Genomic DNA, 24,137 nt, shown 5'->3' with positions numbered 1-24,137 from the left:
AATTGCTGCATTCCTAATGTAGAATGTGCTACACATACTATTTGATTTGCGATAATTATGAGATTAAACGGCCATTGAATTTCGACGTTAAAGAAAACAATCGTTAGTAAGGATTCCACGGGAACTTGATCCTATCTATAAATTTTAACCTGATATTTAATTAAGGAATTACTAAGTCTTGTGTATAATTTAATATTTGATATATTTAATTTAAATTATTTGCAATGTTTAACATATGTGCATGTAATATTGAAAACACAAAACGAAATTTTAGGCATAATCTAAACCTTACGTGACACAATAAAGAGTTGAAATATTCTAAGATATACTGACAAGAGGCTAACATTTTAGAAACAATGTAAAGATACAATGGCATAACATAATAATGATTTGTCAAAAAGTTAGGGAAAATTGACATCATGTAATAGATTCCCGTCGTCCTGTAGCATATTGATGACACAATGTAATAAAGAATTGGCCACATGTGACAATTTGTTCAGATCATGTAATGAAATTCTGACATCGTGTAATATAGACTTGATATTGAATTAAAGATAAATTCACATCATGTAATGAACTACTTAGACCAAATAGTAGAGAGTGCACATAATGTAATAATGAGCTGAAAATATATAAAAACATCTTTACACCACGTAAAATTGTAAAGAGCTGATATAATGCAATAGAAGATTTTCGCAGTGTAATTAAAGTGCGACTTAATGCCATAAAGACTAAACATAATGTAATGGAAAGTTGACATAACGCAATAGTAGTGCGTGTAAATGTCATAAAGAGTTGACATAATGTAATGAAAGATTGACATAATGCAATAGTATTGTGGGTTAATGTCATAAAGAGTTGACATAATGTAATGGAAGGTTGACACAATGCAATAGCAGTGTGAGTAAATGTCATAAAGTGTTGACATAATGTAATGGAAGGTTGACGCAATGCATTTGTTGTGTTCTGCTATAAGGCAGTAACGGCGTTCCATAGTGCAGCATTAAACATACAGGTTCTTTAAAAAAAATATGCATCATTTTTATATACTTTTTCTCAAATAAATTATTTTTTAAAAATGTTTTCAATTACCTTTAATCTGTTAATCAATGATATATTTATACGATGTGAACGTTTTACCTTGAGCTATTGTAAAAATAAATTGACCTTTGGTGAAAACTTAAGAATAATAAAAACTCTCTCACGAAGACTTTTTGTAAATCTGTAATTCTAAATTCTTGTAGATTGAATTTAAAAAAAAGCTTTAAAAAGCACAATATTTAGCTATTAATTTGCCTATATTTTGTTGTAATGTACATTTGATCTTTTATGCTGATTTTAAACAAAAAGAAATTCATTTCGAAAGAAATTTTCTAAATATTGTTTAAGTCATAAATTTCAAAAACAGAGATTTTGTGGATTTTTTTCTATTTATGAGCCTGTGTCCTAAAAATGGCTCAAAGATATATAATCTTTAGTCAATGTGAAAATTGTTAAAGCTGCACCGGCTGCAATACATTGAATTACAAGGAAGCTTCATGTAATCTTCATTGATTCAAAAGCAAGTTCTTAAATTACTCAATTTGAAAAGTTTGAAAATCCTTTAAAAAAGACTTTTCCGACAAAGGTTTTACCTTATTGAGATTCCAAAAGTTTTAGCGTTCTGGTTACAAAACTTTTTCTTCTCTACAGGTATACCACAAATGGTAAAAAACATTACACTTGGAATAACAGATGAAATTGGAATTGAATTTTCAGTCAATGTCATAGCATATCCAAAACCAAGTTATCAACTAACACGTATAAACAAAACTGTTGTCAGTGAAATGACTAGCAAAATTTTTGTGAATGCTGTGAATAATTTCACTATCAGATATAACCAGACATCGGTTACAAAGAGCGATTATGGAGTTTACATTTTGAAAATAAAAAATACCGTTGGAGAAGCTGATATATATGTTGATGTCATTCCTAAAAGTAAGTCTTCATTTTTAGTTCTACTGGACAAAGACCAGAAGAGCTTATGTGATAGTAATGGGTCCGTCTTTTCAGCCTGTATGTATGTCCCTCTGAAAACACTTCTTCAAAATGCTACTACAGTACCGACTGGACACAACTTAACAGAAATCGAACACGGAGCGCACCCGGGTTCGCTCTCTGGGTCTGCTTAGGGTTCGCTCGGGGTCCGCTAGGGCTGACACCGAGCGGACCTAAAGCGAACCCGTAGCGGACCCCGAGCGAACCCGAAGCTGACCCAGAGAGCAAACCCCAAATTCAGTGTCCCAGAGAGCGAACGCGCGTTCGGTATTTCTTTACAGAGCTGTCCATCAGTTTTAGCGATTAACCAATCAGCGCGTCAACCAATCAAAATAGCATATTGATCTGTCGATTTGGATAAAAGATCGAACGTGTTGATTTAATTCAATATAAATCCAAACATTGTACATAGAAGCAAAACGTGTAAATGCAAAGTGTAAATCTATTATGATAATGAAAATATTAGTCTATATTTATTTATTTCAATTCTCTGGGTTGTATTTTATATTTATTTTTTTTCTATTGAAGCAATTAATAAATTATATATAATTTTGATTCTCCACGTAGAATGGTACATGAATATTTACGTATTTATTTTCTGTAGTACTTTATACCAGGATTTAAAGTCCATGAGTAAAAAATTGTGTAAATACATCGGTCAATAGGTAAAAAAAGAAATCATTAATTGGTTTTTTTACTGACAAAAAGAGGATAGAAGAAAAATAGTTGGTATATGACAATTATTGCAAAATTTTATCATCTGAAGATACAAACAGTACATTATTCAATGATTTATTTCCATTTTCTCAATTTACATGTTCCTTCAATTTATTCTAAATTCACATCTAAATTATTGATTTTTTAATTGGGCATAAAAAATAACAGGTACGCCGGGTTCGCTCTAGCAGACCAAGAGCTGACCCGAAACGAACGCAGAGCGAACCCGGAGCACCCGGAGCGGTCCCAAAATTTTTAAAAGCGAACCCGAAGCGGACCCCGAGCGAACCCGGGGTCAGCTTCGGGTTCGCTCTAGATAGTGTTAGGTTGTGTCCGGTTGGCACTGTATATAACAACTTTTACATTTTTCGATTGTTTTCAATATAACTTGGCACACAAGTAGACTACACTAAGATACATAATTCTATTTCACGATTTTTGATGTCGATAAACGGTGTCGCCGTGTTTACTAAAAATAGAAATTTCTGTGAAATACATTCAAAATGCTTCTTTACCTACAGTTTTAATCTGATTTCAGAATAACGTAGCACACAAGTATACTAAACTAAGATACGCAATTCTGCATATTGATTTATGATTTTGATGAACGATGTTGTCCTGTTTACTGTTAATAGAAAAGATGATGTGACATAACTGCTATCTTGGGCCTCTCTTTCCACGACAAATTATATACAGTGCAGTGCCATAAGTGTTTCACGTTTTTATTCCCGCTTTTATTGAAAAAAAATATTTCATAGTTGCATTCTTGTAAATATTTCTGTAAATACGATGTCAATCCCGACTAAATTTAGACAGTATTATATTTAGCTTATCTGCGTCACACGGGAGTTCCCCTGCGGACGCGGGTCTATTTTTATAGCAGTAGCAAACGTAAACAAAACATGGCTTCAAATCGCCGAGAAATGACAGGTGCTCTAAAACAACAAATACTACGTCTAGATAATGAGGGTAGGAAAAAAGTTGAAATAGCTCAAATAACTGGATACGACCGATCTACCATATCAAAGTTTTTGAAACGTTATGAAACACGAAAAAGTATCGAAAATGATCCACGAAGCGGACGACCCAAAAAGATGAGTGTCCAGTCTGAACAGATTTTTTTAAAAGGTTAGTTCTTCGAGATCGTAGGCAAAATTTAGGAGATTTAACAGAAGAATTTAATCGTTCTGTACCTCGTCCAGTTTCTAAACGGTCTGTCCAGAGAAAATTACATTTGTTGAGTTACACACGACATAAAGTAGCAAAAACCCTCACAATATCAGCTGTCAACAGAAAAAGACGAATTGATTGGTGTAAAAACCATAGAAACTGGACTGTAGATAATCAGTGGAAAAATATAATATTTTCTGATGAAACAAAAGTTGTTTTTGGGTCTGATCAACGTGTGTACGTTTGGAGGAAAGCAGATGAAAAGTGGAAGCCCGAGTGTTTAGGACTGCGTTCAGTGCGTAATGGCGGCGTCCGTATCACCGTCTCATTTTGGGGCTTTCCTACTCTGGCGTTGGTACCCTAACCCCCACTGATGATAATTTAAATACAGAGAAGTATATGAATATATTGGACAATCATTTATGGCAAGTTATCGCGAAACATTTTGGTAATTCTCCTTGGATTTTTCAAGATGACAATTACCCATGTCACATGTCTGAACGGGCTAAAAATTCGAAAAATGACAATATTATTCCGTGTTTAGACTGGCCATCGCAATCTCCTGTTATTAATGTGATAGAAAATGTCTGGAGAATGATAAATAACAGACTTGGGCGAGAGCAACACCAGATTAAATCCAAACAAGAACTTGTAAATGCTGTGTTGCGGATCTGAGATTCGTTGACTCTAGGCTATATACAGTGTCTCCACGGAACCAGACCTTGACGAATACAAGCTGTTCTAAAAGCCAAGGGTCATGCTACAAAGTATTGAAAGTTTCAAGGTATCATCTTCAGTGGTATTTTTGTAAGTAAATTTTATTTTACCTTAAGATAATGCATTTAGAATTTGCAACGTCATGAAAACGTGAAACACTTGTGGCACGACGCTTTTTGAATAGTTTCAATAGTTACACAATTTAAATTATTAGGAATACTGCGTTATCTATTATAGACCCTATCACGGCAAAATTTTGCTTAATTTGAGACGGTATGTTCCTTTATGGAAAGAGAATGTGCGGGTCTTGGTACAACGGAAGGATATCAATGTCCGAGGAGTCTACCTCATTTCGTTTCGCTTTATTGATATTTGACTGAATTATGGCATTTTGAATTTTTCATAATTATTTAATAAAATCGGGTTCGTACTGCGCTAAATGGTTATAAATATGAAGCAAGGGAAAAAAAGACGTTGAATGAGTTGAATTTTCGTCTTTATGTGGATTATTTTATTAGTTTTAAAGGCATTCACAAACTGAAAATCAAGCAGTTTTACTTTGGACATAACTTCTGCATAATATAAAATGACATCCTGAAGAAAAAGGGGAACCCGGTAGGGGACATGTATTGCTAATGCAATACTCTCAGAATACTTGTTGTTATACCCCCCGCTTGAAAAGTGGGGGTATATAGTAATCGGTATTTCCGTCCGTCCGTCTGCCCGTCCGTCCGTCTGTTACGCTTTGGGGTACCCATCTCTTATCCGCAACTCCTCTCATACCACTGAATGAAATTTGATGAAACTTTCACAGAATCTTTATTACATGTTGCCATTGTGCACCTCCTATTTTACTTTTTGATCCGACACATATTTTGGGTTTCCCGGCCACAGGAAAACATGGACTTTTTCACCAGTTATAACCATATGGGAGGCGGGGGGTATCATTTAGTGAGCTCATCGCTCACAGTACCTCTAGTTTTTTATTGTGATAAATGATGTTGATAGGTTAACTAAATTGAAAATTCTAAAAATAATCTTTTTAAAGGCTACTCCTACAGCTGTAGTCTTATTGCATTCCTGCCACAAAAAGTGACAAAATTAAGAATCATTGTTCTATTTATTGCTGATGCAAAGTTTTAAGTAGACGGCTATGGAGATAACGAACAGTATTCAATCTCAAAGTCCATAAAACAATACAAAATAAGAGCAGAGCAAACACGGACCCCAGAAACAACAGAGGTGGGATCAGGTGCCATGGAGGAGTGAGCATCCCCTGTCACTTCCGCCGTGTGCTCCTTTTCATGATCGGGAAATAATGGCAAAATCCGTCGTCAATTCAGTGTATAAATAATGGACTAACAATTGGTATGAAAAACCATAACTATTTTTCTCTTCTTTTGATACAAGTACAAGTAGATCTATAGTCTTTTAATGTAATTTTTGTTTAGAATGTTTATTTTTGCAATACAAAACATAACTGGCATTTCTTTTTCCTAAATCATAATCAAATATAAGAATGGTACGAGAAAAGTAGCAAATTCGAAATGCAAAAGTATGATAACTTTGTTTTAATTAATTTTAATGTTTTGTTGTAAATATAAACGTTATACGGTAAACGTATTTTTTTAGTGGTTTTATTTTTGCGGAATAACAATTTCTGTTCACTCTGAGGGAATAGAATTACTCGGATTTCTTGGATTTTCTTTTTTTATGTCTAAGATGCACTTTAACACATAGTAGGGCAGCATACTTTAATTCCACTCTAGAAAATATATGCATAAGAGGTGGGGGAAACGTAAATTCCGCTATAAAAGTGGTGTATTACAATTATAGTGAGATACCGCTATATTTTCAGCCGTATTTACCCTCAATATCATCAAATCACATGCATGTTGTTTAAAGCACAAATCATGATGGGTATAAAAATGGACATTAACTGGCACCCTTACATACTATGTATTTTATTTAATTTTCTGGTGATGTCAGTTAACAATGCGAACACACTTTGTAAAACGGAAGTTACACTTAGGTATACAGACAGCATCTATTGGTGAAGGGGAACAAAAATTGTCAATTCCATCGTCCCTGCCCCCTGGGGCCTGAGGGGTGGGGCCAAAACCGCTAAAATATATGGAATCTTTAGAATTTTTTTTCCTTACTCCTGGACATCATGCAGTCAATCTCTTGGCATGATTGTGATCAGCATTGAGCCCTCTACCAAGATTTTGAAATTCATGGACCCAGGATCAGGAGAGTTCTTGTGTTAGAGTGGAGCTATATAGATCATATAGTAAAAGTTTATTATTCGTTTAAAAAATTTCCTCTTCTGCACCTTGGTATTAAACAAACTAGCAAGTATATAGTGATGATGACCAAAAGTGCCCCTTCCAAAATTGTGAATTTCATGGCCCCAGGTTAAGGGGTTCTGGTGTTAGGGTTGGGTTCTATGGAATACATAGTGTAAAAATACATTAATTATTTGAAAATGTTCTCCCTTGCTTCAGGGTATTAAACAATCTAAATAACATAGTTATGATAAACAAGAGTGCATCTTCCAAAATTTTGAATTTTATGATCCCATGGTCAGGGGTTGTGGAGTTAGGGTGGGTCTCTTTTGATTATTTTGTGAAATTTCATTAATTCATTAATGAGCAAGAGCGCCTCTTCCAAAATTGTGAAATTCATGACCCCTGGCGCAGAGGATGTGGTGTTAGGGTGGGGTTCTATAAATTATATAGTAAAAATAAATAAATTCTTTGAAAATCTCCTCTGCTTCTGGGTGTTAAACAAACTAACCAGGTACATGTATATAATTATGATGACCAACAGTGCCTCTTCCAAAATTGTGAATTTCATGGCCCCTGGGTTGTGTCAGGTCATTTCTCTCTAAAACTTTTTCTCTCCCAGATTATTTCTCTCTCCTACCATTTCACGGTAGGTCGTTTCACGATAGGTCATTTCTCTCTCTTACCTAGGTCATCCCCCCCCCCCATTTTTACTCCGGTCTAACATAGTTATTCACAATTCCATTCGAGTGTTATTAACTTTTATCTTGTAAAATAAATTAATTTTATGAATTATTGACTTACTGGGGACAAATTTGAATATTTGATATAACAATAAATTGATATCGTTGTGCGAGCTTGCCACGTGGGGGCCTCCTCGGTCAGGGTTACAAAAATAAACTCGAAAAAAAAAATTATGCATAAAATTGGCTTTTTATTAATTCATTTCATAATGTTTAGCGATACAAATACATAGAAATGAAAAAATAAATCAGTATCAAATTATATTGTGTAACTTTAGATCTTGCGAGAAAAAAGGGAGAAAATAGATATGACACAAATCATAACAGCTGGTTAGCTAGATCTGTAGACTCAGAATACTTCCGTTTTATTATTAAGGAGCCATTCATGAGAAGTCTTTTACATATATGCACTTACATATATACGTAAGGGAAAATAATGTCGAGAAGTGATTGTTACAATCGGTACATTTTAAATTAAAAATACATTTATATTCATTGATACATACAATTTGATTTTGTGTTTTGTGTTCTAAAAATAGACTTGTTAAAGGAGGTGAAGCATGTGTAATTTGAAAAAATCTAGTCTTAAAAGTAAGTAAAAACTTACTTGATTGTGACAATGCATACATTTAGGATTAGTCATATTGCCTAAAAATTGTTATCGCTAGGGAGTACTACAGTAAATGAAATTTTTATTAAATGTTATAATAAAAGAGTGTAAAAAATCCTATTTATGTAATAATCTGACTGAGCACATCTTTGTACAATTTGACATTTTCTGTCCTAACGACGTTCGATCCTGATATTTAAAGTCTTCAACTTTTTTGCCAAGTATATTTTTAGTTACTACATACATAGCTTAATTAAAATTCAAATCAAAAAATGGGGGTCAATATGCTTCTTTTAGCGCTACAGTACATTTAATATGACCTTTCTGCACTGAAATTTGTGTCTTAATAAAAAATTAAATCTTCGACGTTTTCCCCTTCAATATTTTTATCAAATTAAAGCATGAAACAAAATGAACTCTAAGTCTGTTTAAAAGAAGACCCTTAAAAATTGTGACTAAGAAAAAGTTTCAAATTGCTTCGCATAATCAAATATTTGACCTTTCTGCACTAATAAAATGTTATTTTTCCGGCACTGAAAATATAATAAGCAAGAAAACTATTTTAAAGTCTTAAACTTTTTCTGATTTTAAGCAAATAGGTCAAAGTTATCTTGAATATTTAGAAAAGAACATCAAAAGTGGGGGTATATGATGTACATTTTCAGATATCACTAAAAAAGTGTGAATTTTACGTTAAAATTGGCTCAATTTTTTCCGGGATTTTCAGAATACATTTACTATATTTGTCACACTTTGTTGATAGAATTAATAAAAAATAATTTAATAGATATTTCAGAACCAGCATAAAATATTTCACTGCAAAAACAGCTTTGTGTGCAACCAGCATGTAAAAATAGGCATCTAAAATTAACAGTACAGTTATAATTCAAATGGAAAAAATTGACCATTTTCGTCTAAAAAAAAACCTTCCGCCACAAAATATATTCCCTAGCTTAATTCTACTTGAATGGAATTTAATCGCGGTTTTTTCATTGAATATAGTTTAATTTTCATTGTAGAATTCAGTTTTATTGTTAGAACCTATAAATGATGCTTAATTTTATGAATAAAGGACCTGCGCGAAATACGCTCAAAATATCAGGATCGAACGTCCTTAAGTTTAAAGGAGATAATCTGGTGTCAATCTGGGAAACTGAGCAATTACGAATTCTAACAATTATATATTTTTCCTGATAAAGACCATAAACGAAAGATGACAGGACAATGAACAGATTTGCTTGAAGTCTACTTGATAATAAATTTAATTGATAAGGTATTCAATGTATAATGAAGGGATTTTGAACTATTTCAAATAATTTAAACTGGTTAAAAATACATTGCTAGACAATGAAATGAACTAAATTCACAAGCAAAGTGAAATGAACCAAATTCACAAGACTGATAACATATAAGGAGACAGTCATTTTGCACGTTAAAAGTATCTGCTCTTGATGAAAAGAAGAAATTTTTGATTTCTCAAATTTCTACGAAAATTAGTTCATTTTATTTCATAATTTTATGAAGAGGTAGTTTAAGAACATTTTGACCAAGCGATTTTTTTCGAAATTCAAATTACATTTTACAAAATCTGATAAAAAGATGCGCTGCCCATAGACTTCAATGTTAAATTCAATATGCAAAAATTTCGACAATTATCAAAATTATGTAAATTCATTTGGTGGAGCATTTCTTTTATAATATCTTCAAAATGCCACAATGATTAAAAATATCGGACCTTTCATTTATTAGGTACAAAATAGGATCGTTATACATTGAATACCTTAAAGAAAAACGATTAAAATAAAATGTTTCTATTATCCCATATAAAGTCATTTCTTATTCCATTAGAAAAAAAAAGAAAGCATGTCTTAGAACGAATGAATAAAAATAAATAAACCATATGTCTGTGTCCTAATGAAAAGCTAATTCAAGGTTGTGTAAATTAATGAATTAATTTTAAAAATTTAAAAAATCAAGGAATGAATAAAATTCTTAAAGATTTTTTTAAAATTATAAAAAAAAAGAATTGAATTTCATAAATCTTTAAATTATGCATTAAGTAAATAAAAAATAAATTTTTGAACTCATAAATAAATAAAAAAAAAAAAACAATTGAATTAATAAATGAATAAATAAGATTATATAAAATAAATAAAGTTAATGTTAAATTCTGTAATGATGATAGGTAATTAAACTAATTAAATCGAAAAAAAAAAATTTTTATTCTAATTTTCGTGTTGGAGTGAAATAACTCAGGTTGTGGAGAGAAATGACTTGGGTAATGGAGAGAAGTGACTCATGAGAGAAATGACCTGGGCGGAAATGACCAAGGCGGAGCAGGTACTGGGGAGAAATGACCCAAATTCCCCTGGGTCAGGGGTTGTGGTGTTAGGGTGAGGTTCTATTAATTATACAGTAAAAATACATACATTATTTGAAAATCTTCTCCTCTGCTTCTGGGTATTAAACAAACTAATTAATTTTATAGTTATGATGACTAAGAGTGCCTCTTCCAAAATTGTGAATTTCATGGCCCTTGGGTCAGAGGTTTTGGCATTAGAGTGGGGTTCTATTGATTTTATAGTCAAAATACATTGATTCTTCCAAAATCTTCTTCTCTGCTCCTGGGTATCAAACCAAAAAACTATGTACATAGTTATGATAAGGAAATATGCCTTCTCCGAAATTGTTAATTTTATGGCCCCTGGGTCAGGGGTTTTGGTGTTAGGACTGAGCTCTAGCTAATATATATATATAGTAAAAATGCATGAATTCTTTTCTATTGGTACATGGTATATTGCCAAAGATCTTAGTATATATATTTATGATGAAGAAAGGTGCATCTAGCAAAATGGTTAATTTTGTTTCTCTGGGTAAAAGGTATCGGGGGAGGGGGTTTACAGGACATGGTATGAAGATAAATTAATGCTTTGATATCTACTCTGTTGTATTATTCAACCATATATGATGAAATAAAAGTTATGAGAGAATTTTCAAAATTTTGATATATGTGGCCTCAAGGTCAGTGGTTCCTGTGGAGTGGGGTGCACAACTGGTTATAAAGTTGAAATGTATTGCATTTTTTCTTTGTTTCTCTGATTTACCTCTGGATATTAAATAAGTAGAGAAAGCATGATAAGTGTATAATTATGACAAGCAATGGTGCCTCTTTCTAAATTGTGATTGTTGGAAAGTTTTCATGATCCTCTGGTGACCTTAAGGCCCATGGGTCTCTTGTTCTAACAAATGTGCAGAAATTAAGGAGTGTTATAATTTTCAATATGCATTGAAAGAAGATTTTACAGTAGAAAAGACGATCTTTGTTAAATCATATCTTCTAGAGGTAAGGTTGGGGAACAATGGGGAATCAAAGTGATACAAGAGGAAAATTCAGATGAGGAACTGTGGGGCAAAGGTGACTCTTTGTAGACCATGGGGCTTTTTTTTAATTATCATGGGAATATAATCAAAGCAGAATATATTCAAAGTATGTGCATGAAAAAAGAAGGCATTCTGTGGCATTCAACTCTGTATTAAGTTATATAAACGAAATTTAATCAATTAACAATAGTTCATGTGTCGACTTGATATATCGTACTGAGGTTGAAATAAAAGATACTAAAGAGACTGAAAAATTTTTGTTAAGCTCACCTGATTAGAAAGCTCAAGTGAGCTTCTCTGATCAAAAGAATGAGCGTACTTCAGCTGTGAGATTAGGGTCCCGGTGTTTTGCACGAAATTAAATTCTGAAGTTTATAAACTTTATATTTTATAAGTATTAAACAATGTCTTAAGGGCAAGTTTTGGTATATTATTAGTCCCCTACCGGTGAGTGTATCTTAATTGCTTAGTTCCAGCGCTGTTTGCTCCTTTAGTCACAAAATGCAGATAATACAAAAAGTAAGTAAAAATAGCTACCGTATATACTCGCCTATAAGTCGGTCCGCCTATAAGTCGGTTGTATTTTTTTGGGTTAACTTGGAGAGATTTGTCATTGACCCGCTTATAAGTCGGTATACCTTTTTGCCAGAACTTTTGACATTTTAAATCAATGCATTGATGGTTTTACCTGGTTTCCATTAATATATTTTTTTTTTAAATAACGCCGATATTTAATTTTGGATCATTAAACAGATAAGTTAGTAATGCAGATTAAGATAAAAAATAAAACTATCTAATTTAGTAGATACTTGTACTTAATGTATAATCTTTGAATGCATTAATAGTTAAACATATATAGACTTTGTTCATCAATTATCGTCGGAAATATATATCAAATGCTACTGTCCGGGGAAAAAATTAATTTAACTCCCAAAATACCGACTTATAGGCGAGTATATACGGTACTTTGGGAAGTTTTATACCTACGTAGCTATTAATAGTCTTAGGACTCGACCTGATCAACATATGATATAGAGTTACATTCAGAGAAGTGTAGAGCCAAAGAAGAACATACCAGAAACGAAACAGCGCGAAACAGAATCACGATTTTGGCTTCGCGGTTTATAAAGCGTAAACTGTCCCAAGATATGCTATATTGTATAACAAAAGTTGAAATGAGCTTCATTCCTTAATTAACATTAAATCAACGTTAACTTGATGTTAGTTCAATATTAATTTCGTGTTCAATTAACGTTAAAAGGGCTAACATTAAATAAACGTTTTTTTTCTAATGTTAATTTAACTTCACATTAATTTTATGTAAATTTAATATTAACCAGTTTTATTAATTTCGTATCATGTAAATTTAACAGTGAATTCTTTCATGTTAATTTCATATTGATAGGAATAACATAATATTATTGATAATTTTTCAACAATAAATTATCATGCGTATGACTAATTTCAGACCTGATTTATAACAATATAGTTGCTAATCATTTTTCGTGCCATTTAGATAAAATAAAAATGTGTGAATTTAACCTTACAGAAGCAAAATATATTTTTAAAGGGGGCACATGCACTTGTATCAGAAAAGAAAATCCTTAGTATAAAAATACAAGTGTAGTTGTTATACTATGGGTTAGAAAATTATAAACGATACAAGTTCCCGCGCGTGTTTGGAGGGAGGGGGTGTGTTATTCAGATCAGGGCCCTTTTGGGTATATTACGAACATGATTATTAAACAGAGCATATGATAATTATTTACAAAATGTGATGTAATAGTAGTATTCAGCATATTCTTAGTACATGTATATACTTAATCAATTTACACATGGTTCATGAGTTGAGATGATTGCTAACATGTACGTGAAATTTAAATACATATTGTAAAACGTAAACAAGTACCACCATATACCATAATGCAAAAAAAGCCAGAGATATACATTTACAATTAAAAAAAACATATGAAATGAGACAAACCTCTTAGGAAACGTTCCTTTAAATAGTCTTATTTATTGATTGATTTAATATTATAATTTTATGTTTTAATCACCAGGGCCACCCTTTAAACCCACCAACTTTACGGTGCTGTGTGAAAATTCCTTGTCCATAAAGTTATCATGGGTTTCTAACTTTAATGGTGGATATGATCAAAGCTTTTAAATATCGTATTCAAGTGATACGCATTTAACAGGATCTTACAAAGTTCTAAAAACAAATATAGTTGATGAAGGATATGGCAAGTCGTACAGTTACACACCTAGTATAGAGCTACAAGGGGATCTATGGTTTACAGTTACTGCCTCTAACATGTTTGGCAATACTACATCAAATGCTATTTATTGCAATGCTCTTAAAAGTAAGTAGACATAGTCATTGTGTATAAGAGATGTTCTTGAAATTCTGTTGATATACAACTCTGATTTCGTCTTATGATTAAATATAGGCTGATCTCAAATAGTGACAAAATTTGCTTAATTCAGTAATTTCAAAGTAAGTTTTGAAAATTACTTTCGTTGTGTTGAGCATAATACATGAGAACTAACTCTCGTTTTGCTATTTTGGAAAGGTTACTGCCCATCGCTTAATTTTTGCGAAACCTTATTTTCATGAGATAGCGCGTAATTACACGAAAAATAAAGTTCTTGCAAAAAAAAAATGATTAGATCTAACAGTATTTCCAATTTTTTTTGTGAGAAGTGTTGCAAGAAATGGTTCGCATAAAAAATCTAAATGTTTCTAAATTATTTATTTGTGTGTCACACCATAAAATCATATATTTTCGTGGGATCAAATTTTCGTAATTGGGAGAGGGTGGGATATAAATTCAAGGGTTTGTATAGCTAGGATTTCTTTGATGAAAAATAATTAAGTAGTTATGAATTTGACATTTTAAATTTCGTGTTTGATTTGAATTCATGGATCTTTTCACACCTCAAAACAACGAAAATTAACCCCCCCCCCCCCCCCAAAAAAAAAAAAATTAGCGATTTCACAGTACATGATTATCTAAATTAGATTAAGATATTGGTAACCCCTTTTTGATATCATACTCTGCATTACTGCATCAACCCATGACCAATTCAGCTCTCTTGCCTTTAGTCCTCTGGCTGATATGGGTATTCAGGCTGATAAGGGGTGACTTTTAGAAATGGACATTTATTATTCTCTATATTATTATTAGTGTTGGCAACGAGTACCCGGTTAACCGGTTAACCGTCGAACGATGCGAGTATCGGTTAGTAAAAATGCTATTCGGTTACTCGGATAAAAATACATCTTATAAAGTAAATAACAAAAAAAAAATGTTAATTTGTTTATAAGCGTAAACAAACGCATTTCTCTATTTTACTTACCGTTAGATTTAATGATCTAGAGTTTCACTAATACGATCGATTCGTTTTGATTAGTTTTCACAATTAATTGATAGCTTTGATTGCCAGCAGGTTATACAAGTTTTGAAGAAAGAGTTATAATTACCTTATTAAAAATTTAACAAGATGCCGCCAAAGACATAAACCTTGGAAGTATTTAAAAGAACAGCCGATTCGATACCTGTAAAATGTAATTTATGTGAATTGGAGTTATCGTGTACGGTTGTTACTTCAAATTTCTAAATAATTATTCTCCTCGATCATGACATAATTATATCGGGAGTCGAAAAGTAAAAGGTGATGAACACCATTGAAAAATAACATGAAACACTGAATATTTTTTCTTCTGATTTAATTAATTTTTAATTATAAATACACGTTTTAAAATTCTTTCAAGATTGTGCGTGCGTGGGTATCTTTAAGCATTCACAATATACTGTGTTTTATTACTACCGATGAGTAAAGGATGAAATAAAGGATATACATATATGAATATGAACAAATCATCCGAGTAACCGGGTACTCGATCGGAAGATTGAGCGAGTAACCGGTTACTAAAAATCGTCCGATTTGCCAACACTAATTATTATGTTGCTTTCAATTTTAATTAAGGTCGTTGTCTTCACTGGAAAACCATATTAGTTTTTTATTCGTTCTTTCTCCCTTTTTAGCTCATCTGAGCCGAGGGCATTTAATCTCACCCGAGCCGAAGGCTCAAGTGAGCTTTTCTGACCAAAATTTGTCCTTTGCTGACGTTGTCGTCGTTGTCATTTTTGTCGTCTTCGTGTCTCTTCATAGCTTTCGTAATAAGCAAACCTATTTTTGTATTCACATATGCAGAATTTGTCCAAAATCGTATGCGTGAAAAGAAAACACTTACTGTGGCATTCAACACCACATTTAGATACATCGACGACATATTGTCAATTAACAATTGTAATTTCCATTTTTATATCTATACAATATATCCTAGTGAGCTTGAGATAAAACATACCAGAGTCTGAAAATTTGTTACATATTTGGATATTTTACTTGATAATGAAGTTAATGGTAATCTAACAACCAAGCTCTATGATAAACGGGATCTCTTTTAACTTTTCATTCGTCAACTTCCCTTACTTATGCAGTAATATACCTTCAACTCCATACGGAGTTTATATAAGTAGGTTGATTCGATACGCAAGAGCATGTTCTAGGTATGAACAATTTCTAAACCGAGGTAAATTATTGACAAACAATTTGTTGAAGCAATAACATCAGCAATATTGTTTAAAGTGATCATTTCGTAAGTTTTATGGTCGTTACAATGACCTTGTCAGCAAGTACAATTAATCATTGAGTCAAACGCTGACTGACGTTTTTCATACTAATATTGTTAGTCCATTATTTATACACTGAATTGACGACGGATTTCCCGATTATGACAAAGAGCACACTGCGAGTATGAATAGTCGACAGGGGATGCTCACTCCTCCAAGGCACTTTAAACCATGCACCTGATTTTTTGGAGGTCTATGTTTTCCCTGCTCCTATTTTGTATTCTGTGATGGATTTTTGATCTAGAAGACTAGTACTGTTCCTTATCTCCATATGTTTAACTTCGTATGTTTCACTCAACTACATGTAATTAATATGAAAATATTACATTGATTTTTATTTTAAAAATGCTCAATAAACCTTAGACTTTTTAAAGTATAGAATTAAGAAATGAATGTAAAATTTTTCCTTTGATCGATGCCTCAAAGAAAAATTTGGACTGAAAAGCGCATTAATGAAGTTTTCCGTGCAAATTTTTCTTTGATGCATCGATCAAAGGAAAAAAAATATTACATTCATTTCTTATCATTTAATTATGATTTTAAATTAATATAATGAAACTTACTTTCACCTTTCTATTAAATTTACGCATCAAAAACAGTGCGCACGAATACATCAACACAAGGTTAACGTTGCTGAAATTCAAAATGGCTCAAACGATGAAACTTCTAAAAAATTTGTCGTGGCACTACCAACATTCTCTGAAATAATTTACAGTTCTGTAACACAAAAAAAATTACGTGTTGTGTTATCCCAATCGATATGTTTTCCTCGGTAAGTTGTCTAAGTTCGTAAATGTAAAGGGAAACCACTCATAATTCCTATCATTTCTTACGTTAGGTCACAGAAATTTTGGATTTTATTTGCACATCTTTTCAGCTGAATTTCAAACTGAATATATAAATACGTATCACAACCTGCCAATGCTGTAAACCTGAAAGAGTCTGCTGCCGACTGTTTAAGATTACATCTAAAAGAATCTGTCCTCATTCATACAGTGTCGTTTTTCTCGATTATTCGTTTCCCAAGATTTAACAGGTCGAGACCACTACCTTATATGGAAGGCAATTTTTAACACGTGACGATGTCTTCGTCACGCCCGTTCTCCAATCAAGTGAAAGAGTCCCACACCATAACAGTCTACTACGTGTTTACGATTCAATGGCGACACGTGGTTTTTCGTCGGTTTACTGCACTATGTTTAACTCGTCACCGGAAAAACCGTAGAGCTTCTCTATCACTTTATACGCCCGAAATTGAAAGATTATATTATAAAGACATTGCTCCATGCTCACATTTAATTTTGGAGTTGTTTTAGATGATTAACAGTTGCTTCGAATATCGTACAAACGCTTTGACTTTTGCATATGCATAAAATACTTTCTGATAATATTGAGGGGTTAAATAATAATTGCACACGTTCTCCTGCTGTCTAAAAACAAGAATCTATATACTACCTGCGAAAACTATGTACACGTATGTCACGTGAAAAAAAACCTCAATGTTTTATCGACACGATAGCACTTATACGTCTCTTTGAACAATGGTATACTAGGCCGATGTATTATAAGTTGATATAAGGCTTCATAAAGCAAATTTTGTAAATGTGAGCATAAGAATGAAATATTATACATCATTTTAAATATTTCTTTCACAAATTTAAGAAAAGAATTGAAAATAAGTTTCCAAGGGACAATTCAAGTTGCCTTTAATTTTCCACACAGCTAGGTACTTGTAGTAGCCCACCATGCACTGCGGCTCATTCAGCAGTAGGTAAAGTAAACAATTAGGTGATTTACATGCATATTTATTCTGACGTCAGAAAATCTAGTGGTCGCGACCTGTTTAAGATATTAACGGTTTTCCTCTCTTTGGTAGCATAAAAAAATCTTCAGAATTCTATTGTTTATACCAGATATATCAAAGCCAAACATTTAACAAAAGTATGTCGATTTCTTTCCTTCTTTCCCAAAACTGTATTGTTGTTATGCAGACGATTTGATTTGTTTAGCAAAGGGGGATAATTCAAAACAAAGAAAGTAGAAAATAAGTCAGAAACGTAACGGACAGGTTTCGAAATTCAGGAAAATATTTATTAAAGTAATAATATTTAAATATTCCTTCAAGAAGTAACCTGGAAGCGGGAAATATACCTGGAGAGACTGCCAAAGTAGTTCCGGCTGCTTAGTGCAAGTGAACTCTAGATTTTATTGATGCAGGGCAGGTATCAAAAGAATTTTTAAACCAATTAGAATCAAGTATTTTATAGAAATTAAATGATTTATAAATAAACGAATTCTTAAAGGTATATAAAAAAAGAACTCTTTATAATTACTGGATAATTATATCAATTGAACGAGATAAATATCTGGTTATAATAAAGATAACTGACTGGTTATTCAATAAGATACACTGTATTCGTTTTAAAGAGATACGAACTCAAACAATTCTTTCATAAGATTCAAACAACATACAAGTAGTAAAAGGTATGCATAAAAACATACAAGTAGTAAAAGGATAAACACACGAAATATTTGATTGAGACTTCATGATTTGAAATTTATGCTTAGAAAATACTTACTAGATAAGTTAGCTCATATTGCTTTTAGCATGAAACTTATATGATTGATTAATTGTATATGTTTATTGTTTAACGTCTAAATCGAGAATTTTTCACTCATATAGAGACGTCGCCGTACCCTAGTGAAGAGTTTCAAATCCCCAGTGTGTTCGGAACCTTTTATTTTTCGAGTTTAAAATCCGATGAGTTCAGAGTAGCTCTGACAGTGGCTCTGGTGAGAGTTAGTGAGACTTCAGCGAGATAGGATAAATTATTCACGGAAATGTGGCTAGGAAGTTACTAGCACGTGGATACATGGTTAACAGAAAAGTTATGTTGCGTTTTAATTTTCATCGCCCTATAATATCATTCTGTACAAATGTACCTCAATCGATCTCTCTTGAATTCATTCAAGTTTAAATTATTCATTCTCTACGATGCATTTTTTTCTGCTGTCACGAATTAAAATTTATTTTTGGACAAATATTTTGCATGGGAACCGGGACTATATTTTTTGGCGTCAGATTAGCAAATGAGGCACCAATATTAATTTAACTGACAAATCAGATTATTGCATTATTGGTTACTATACGAATACTACAGGAATTTTACGCTTGATCAATTCCTTTATTGTAATATCGGTGAATACAATTGTCTGGTGGATTCCCTGGCCAACACACGTTATCACGAGTATAAATGTTTTGTCCATTTAAATGCACTCGAGAAGCTGCTCGTTTTCTTTACCCTTGAAGTGCTGGTGTTCTGAACTTGACACTAACTACGTTTACATTTTATTTAAAAACATATTTTTCTCTAGTTAACAAAAAATTAAAAACGCACGTGATATTTTTCATAGTTTCTAATGTTTGCATTTTGTTCATAGGAGCTTTTTTTTATTTTCTTTCCATTGACATGATCATAGATTGACCTGAACCACTTGTTCGAAGTAACATGTAAAAATTTATTTGGCGTTAACGTATTCATGCAACAATTGGTTCATTGCTCGTGGTAAAATCCCCTGTGCGCATTAATAGCAATAGCCATATAAGGCAAACAAAGGTTTGTCAGTGTAGATGATGTTACAAATTTTCTCATACCAGTGAGTACTAGTGAGCTGTAATTTTTTGCAGTTTATTATAATAAAATGTATTAATTGTTATTACCCCCCCTAAGCTACCCATTTCTGTTGAAAATCATGAAAGTCTTTCAGAAAGTTGTGGAAACACATTTTTCACAGGGATGTTATCAGAGGAAACAGACTATAGCAATTTCCTGTTTACTGCCAATTTTATTCATAAAACCGGTTCTACCCTATAACCTTTGAATAGGTAAACCCAAACCACGTGTCTTGAATTTAAATCACAATAACATTAGTAAGGGTGTATACTTCGCAATCAGGGCCATTATCGTATCAATGCATACCGTGACACGGGACCTGTGACTTTCGCTTCTAATGCAGAGCGCGTGGCGAAGGAACAGTCACTACCTATGTTTACGCTTAAGTTTGACGCGGCGACGTGAAGGAAAATCAACCCAGGCCTCCGAATACAAAGCGAACGTTCTACCACTAGGCTACCGTGACCGGTAGAGACATGTGTGATAAAGAATAAGATCTCGAAAATACGGAATACAGTGTTGAATTTGACAACTTTTTAGCTCACCTGAGCCAAAGGCTATGTCCGTTGTCTATCGTTGTCGTCGTCCTTGTTCACGTAAACATTTCACATTTTCACCATCTTCTCAAGAACCACTGGGCCATTTTCAATCAAACATGCCACAAAGTTTCCTTGAATTAATGGGATTCAATTTTGTCCCAATGAAGGGCCAAGCCCTCTTCCAAGGGCAGATAATTAGGAATTAGTGAAAAATTAATGCCATTTTTAAAAAAAATTCTTCTTCTTCAGAACCACTGGGCTAGGAAAGATGAAACTCATATGGAAGCATCTTCAGGTGGTGTGGATTCAAGTTTGTTCAAATCATGATTCCCGGGGTACGGCGGAGCCACAATAGCTGATGAAATGTTTACACGGGAATATATAGGGAAAATCTTTTAAAATCTTCTTCTCCAGAACAATTGTGACGGGAAAGCTTTAACTCATGTGGTAGTGTCCTCAGGTTGTGTAGATTCAAGTTAATTCAAATCATGACCCCCGGGGGTATGGCGGGGCCACAATGGCTGATTTAAGTTTTAGATAGGAATATTTACATGATAAAGGAAATTTCTTCTAAAAAGTAATCTTCTCCAGAACTATTGGAACAGGAAAGATGAAACTCTTGTAGTAGCTTCCTCGTTTAGTGTAGATTCAAGTTTGTTCAAATCATGACCCCCAGGATAGGGTGGGTCCACAATAGCTGATCAAATGTTTACATAGGAATATATAGGGAAAATCTTTAAAACTTTTCTCCAGAACCATGAGGCCAGGAAAGATGAAACTGATGTGGTAGTGTCCTCAGGTAGTGTAGATTCAAGTTTGTTCAAATAATGACCCCCGGTGTAGGGCCGGGCCACAATGGCCGATCAAAGTTTTACATATAAATTTATAGGAAAATTCTTTAAAATTCATCTTCTCAAGAATAGCCAAGGCATCAATGATCATATTTATATGGAAACATATGGAAACATGGAAGCAGGTAGTGTAAATTCAGATTTGTTCAAATCATGAACTCTTGGGGTAGCAGGGGGCCACAATGGCCAATCAAAGTTTTACCTAGAAACTTAAAGGGAATTAAATTCTTTAAAATTCTTCTTCTCAAGCATAGCAATGGCATGGATGATTGTATTTATATGCTAGCATCCTAAGGTAGTGTAGATCAGGTTTGTTGAAATCCTGATCCCCGAGGGTAGGGCGGGGCCACAATGACTTATCAAAGTTTTACATTGAAATATTATATAAGATTTTTTTTTAAATCCTCTCCAAAACCATATGGCCAGCAAAGATGAAACGAACGTGGAAGCATCTTCAGGTAGTGTAGATTCAAATTTGTTCAAATCAAGACCCCCGAGGATAGGGTGGGATCACAATGGCTGATCAAAGTCTTACATAGGCATAGGGAAAATGTTTTTAAATCTTCTCAAGATCAGCCAAGCTACAATTGGTGATATTAATATGGAAACATCTTCAGTTAGAGTTCATTCAAGTTTTTTCATATAATAACCCCCGGGAATACGGCGGGGCCACAATGGCTGATCAAATGTTTAATGTTAAATAGGAATATATAGGAGAAATCTTAAATCTTTTCCAGAGCCATTGGGCTAGGAAAGCTGAAACTCGTGTGAAAGCATCCTCAGGTAGTGAAGATTCAAGTTTGTTCAAATCATGACTCCCGGGAGTAGGGCGGTCCACAATGGTTGATCAAATCTTTGCAAAGGAATATATAAGAAAAATCATTAAAAATCTTCTTTTCCAGAACCATTTGGCCAGGAAAGATGAAACTCATGTGGTAGTGTCCTCAATTAAAGTTAATTCAAGTTTGTTCATATAATGACCCCCGGGGTAAGGTCGGGCCATAATGATCAATCAAATCTTTAGATAAAAATACATGTATATAGGAAAAATCTTTAAAACTCTTTTTCTCAAGTATGGCAAAATTATACATATATGCTTTATTGATATATTGACATTCTCAAGTAATAAAAAAAATCAAATCCCCCCTCTCCCTATAAGTAAACTTTTCAATACTGAGCGGATGTGTTTTTTAACAAGCCCATGTGCTCAGGTGAGCGATGTGGCCCATGGGCCTCTTGTAATACATTTACCCACTGTACTCTTATCCAGCGTTAAACACTAATAATATAATTTTACTTGTAACACGTCATTTGATTGGATAAAATATTTTATCCATTTTGGATAACATAACTTGCCTACGTCACAATGAGTTACGTCAAAATACGTATTACTCCGCTTGACGTCACTTTTATTAATCATTGTGAAGCCTTATTCTGGGGAGAAAATTGTCTCATTGTCTGCATTGAAATTAAATGATAAGGAATGAAGCTTATTTCAACTTATATTATACGATATAACAAAAATTGGGACAGTTTACGCTTTCTTATAAACTGCTTCGCGTTTTATAAAGCGTAAACTGCCCCAAGTTATGTTATATCGTATAGTGTAAGTTGAAAATAGCTTCATTCCTTAAATAAGATATACATTTCTTTTCATAGAAGTCTTCGTTAAATCTACCAAAGAATCAAGTATAGGAGGAATAACTGGTGGCACAGTCGGGGGAGTTCTTTTGATAATACTTATCACGTTGATATTTCTCAACAGAAAATATCAGATAAAATGCCATGGTAAGTATGCTTTTTGTTTAGGCTGGTATACACGGTAAGATTTGTATTATAAGATTAGTATTATGATACAAAATCTGACTGTGTATACACTCTTAATACATTGTATCATAAGATTTTTCAAAGCTTATAAAACTGCATTAAGAATAGAGCAAAGCTCTATTTCCTTATACATTCAAGTCTTAACTTATAATTACCTATCACTTTCAACCAATGAAATGTAATGACACTTGGGGTCATCAAATTTTTATCATTACTAAAAAAGCACGACTTTACAAGTTAAGACATCGAAAAACTCGTGACTTAATGGGAAAGGGAAAAAGACTTGTGGAATATATCAAGCAGAGCACAGTACAATGATAGACACTGCTATCAGAGCCCCATTCTCCATTTTTATTACTTTGACAGAGAGAGAAATATGGCGGGGAAAACACGTTCGAGTACGTAGTTTATATACAATCTTATAATATATGTATTAGCGTGAGTACAGAAAAATATTATAATACAAATGCATTATACTACAAATCTCATCGTGTATACCGGCCTTTATGCATTTATTTCACTTCTTTATAATTAATTGTCAATTAAAATGTTACCAGTAAAGAATTATCTAATTTTAGTTTCAGAAAGAATGCCAAAGCCAAGGTAAGCACATTTATTAGTGAATTTTCTCAGTGTAAGGAGAACAATATCAGTATGTGATCCATATATTAAATGTGACCGTTTAATTCTAAACACAAGGTCAGGTAAAGGTCTTTTTCCCTGACAGTAAAATTTTCCTATTAATAAGCATTGCCTATATTTATTTCTAAGATTAATTTTTTAGCATAAAAAAATATTTTATAGGACCTACATGTTAAAAACAATATTTCCAAATTTTAAAAAATGAACTAAAAATAGATATTGGCCATTCTGATTTTTCTATATT

The 24,137-nt window shown here is 33.0% G+C and overlaps 1 protein-coding gene across 1 annotated transcript in view; it reads left to right on the top strand.

Annotated features, from left to right (window-relative positions):
• Nucleotides 1–23,854, top strand: part of LOC134281707 (limbic system-associated membrane protein-like) — a gene marked incomplete at its 3' end in the record, with an annotated part of 32,276 nt that extends 8,422 nt beyond the window's left edge. Inside the window, exons 4-6 of the mRNA XM_062764143.1 lie at nt 1,693–1,977; nt 23,084–23,212; nt 23,830–23,854. Coding sequence (XP_062620127.1) covers nt 1,693–1,977; nt 23,084–23,212; nt 23,830–23,854 — 439 coding nt within the window. The remainder of the gene's footprint in view (nt 1–1,692; nt 1,978–23,083; nt 23,213–23,829) is intronic.
• Nucleotides 23,855–24,137: the final 283 nt, after the last annotated feature.

The sequence above is a fragment of the Saccostrea cucullata genome, unplaced genomic scaffold, assembly GCF_032062105.1.
Source record: "Saccostrea cucullata isolate Sc308-1 unplaced genomic scaffold, CSIRO_AGI_Scuc_v1 ctg6106, whole genome shotgun sequence".
Taxonomy (NCBI): Eukaryota; Metazoa; Mollusca; class Bivalvia; order Ostreida; family Ostreidae; genus Saccostrea; species Saccostrea cuccullata.
This window is presented reverse-complemented; position numbering and strand designations above follow the sequence as displayed.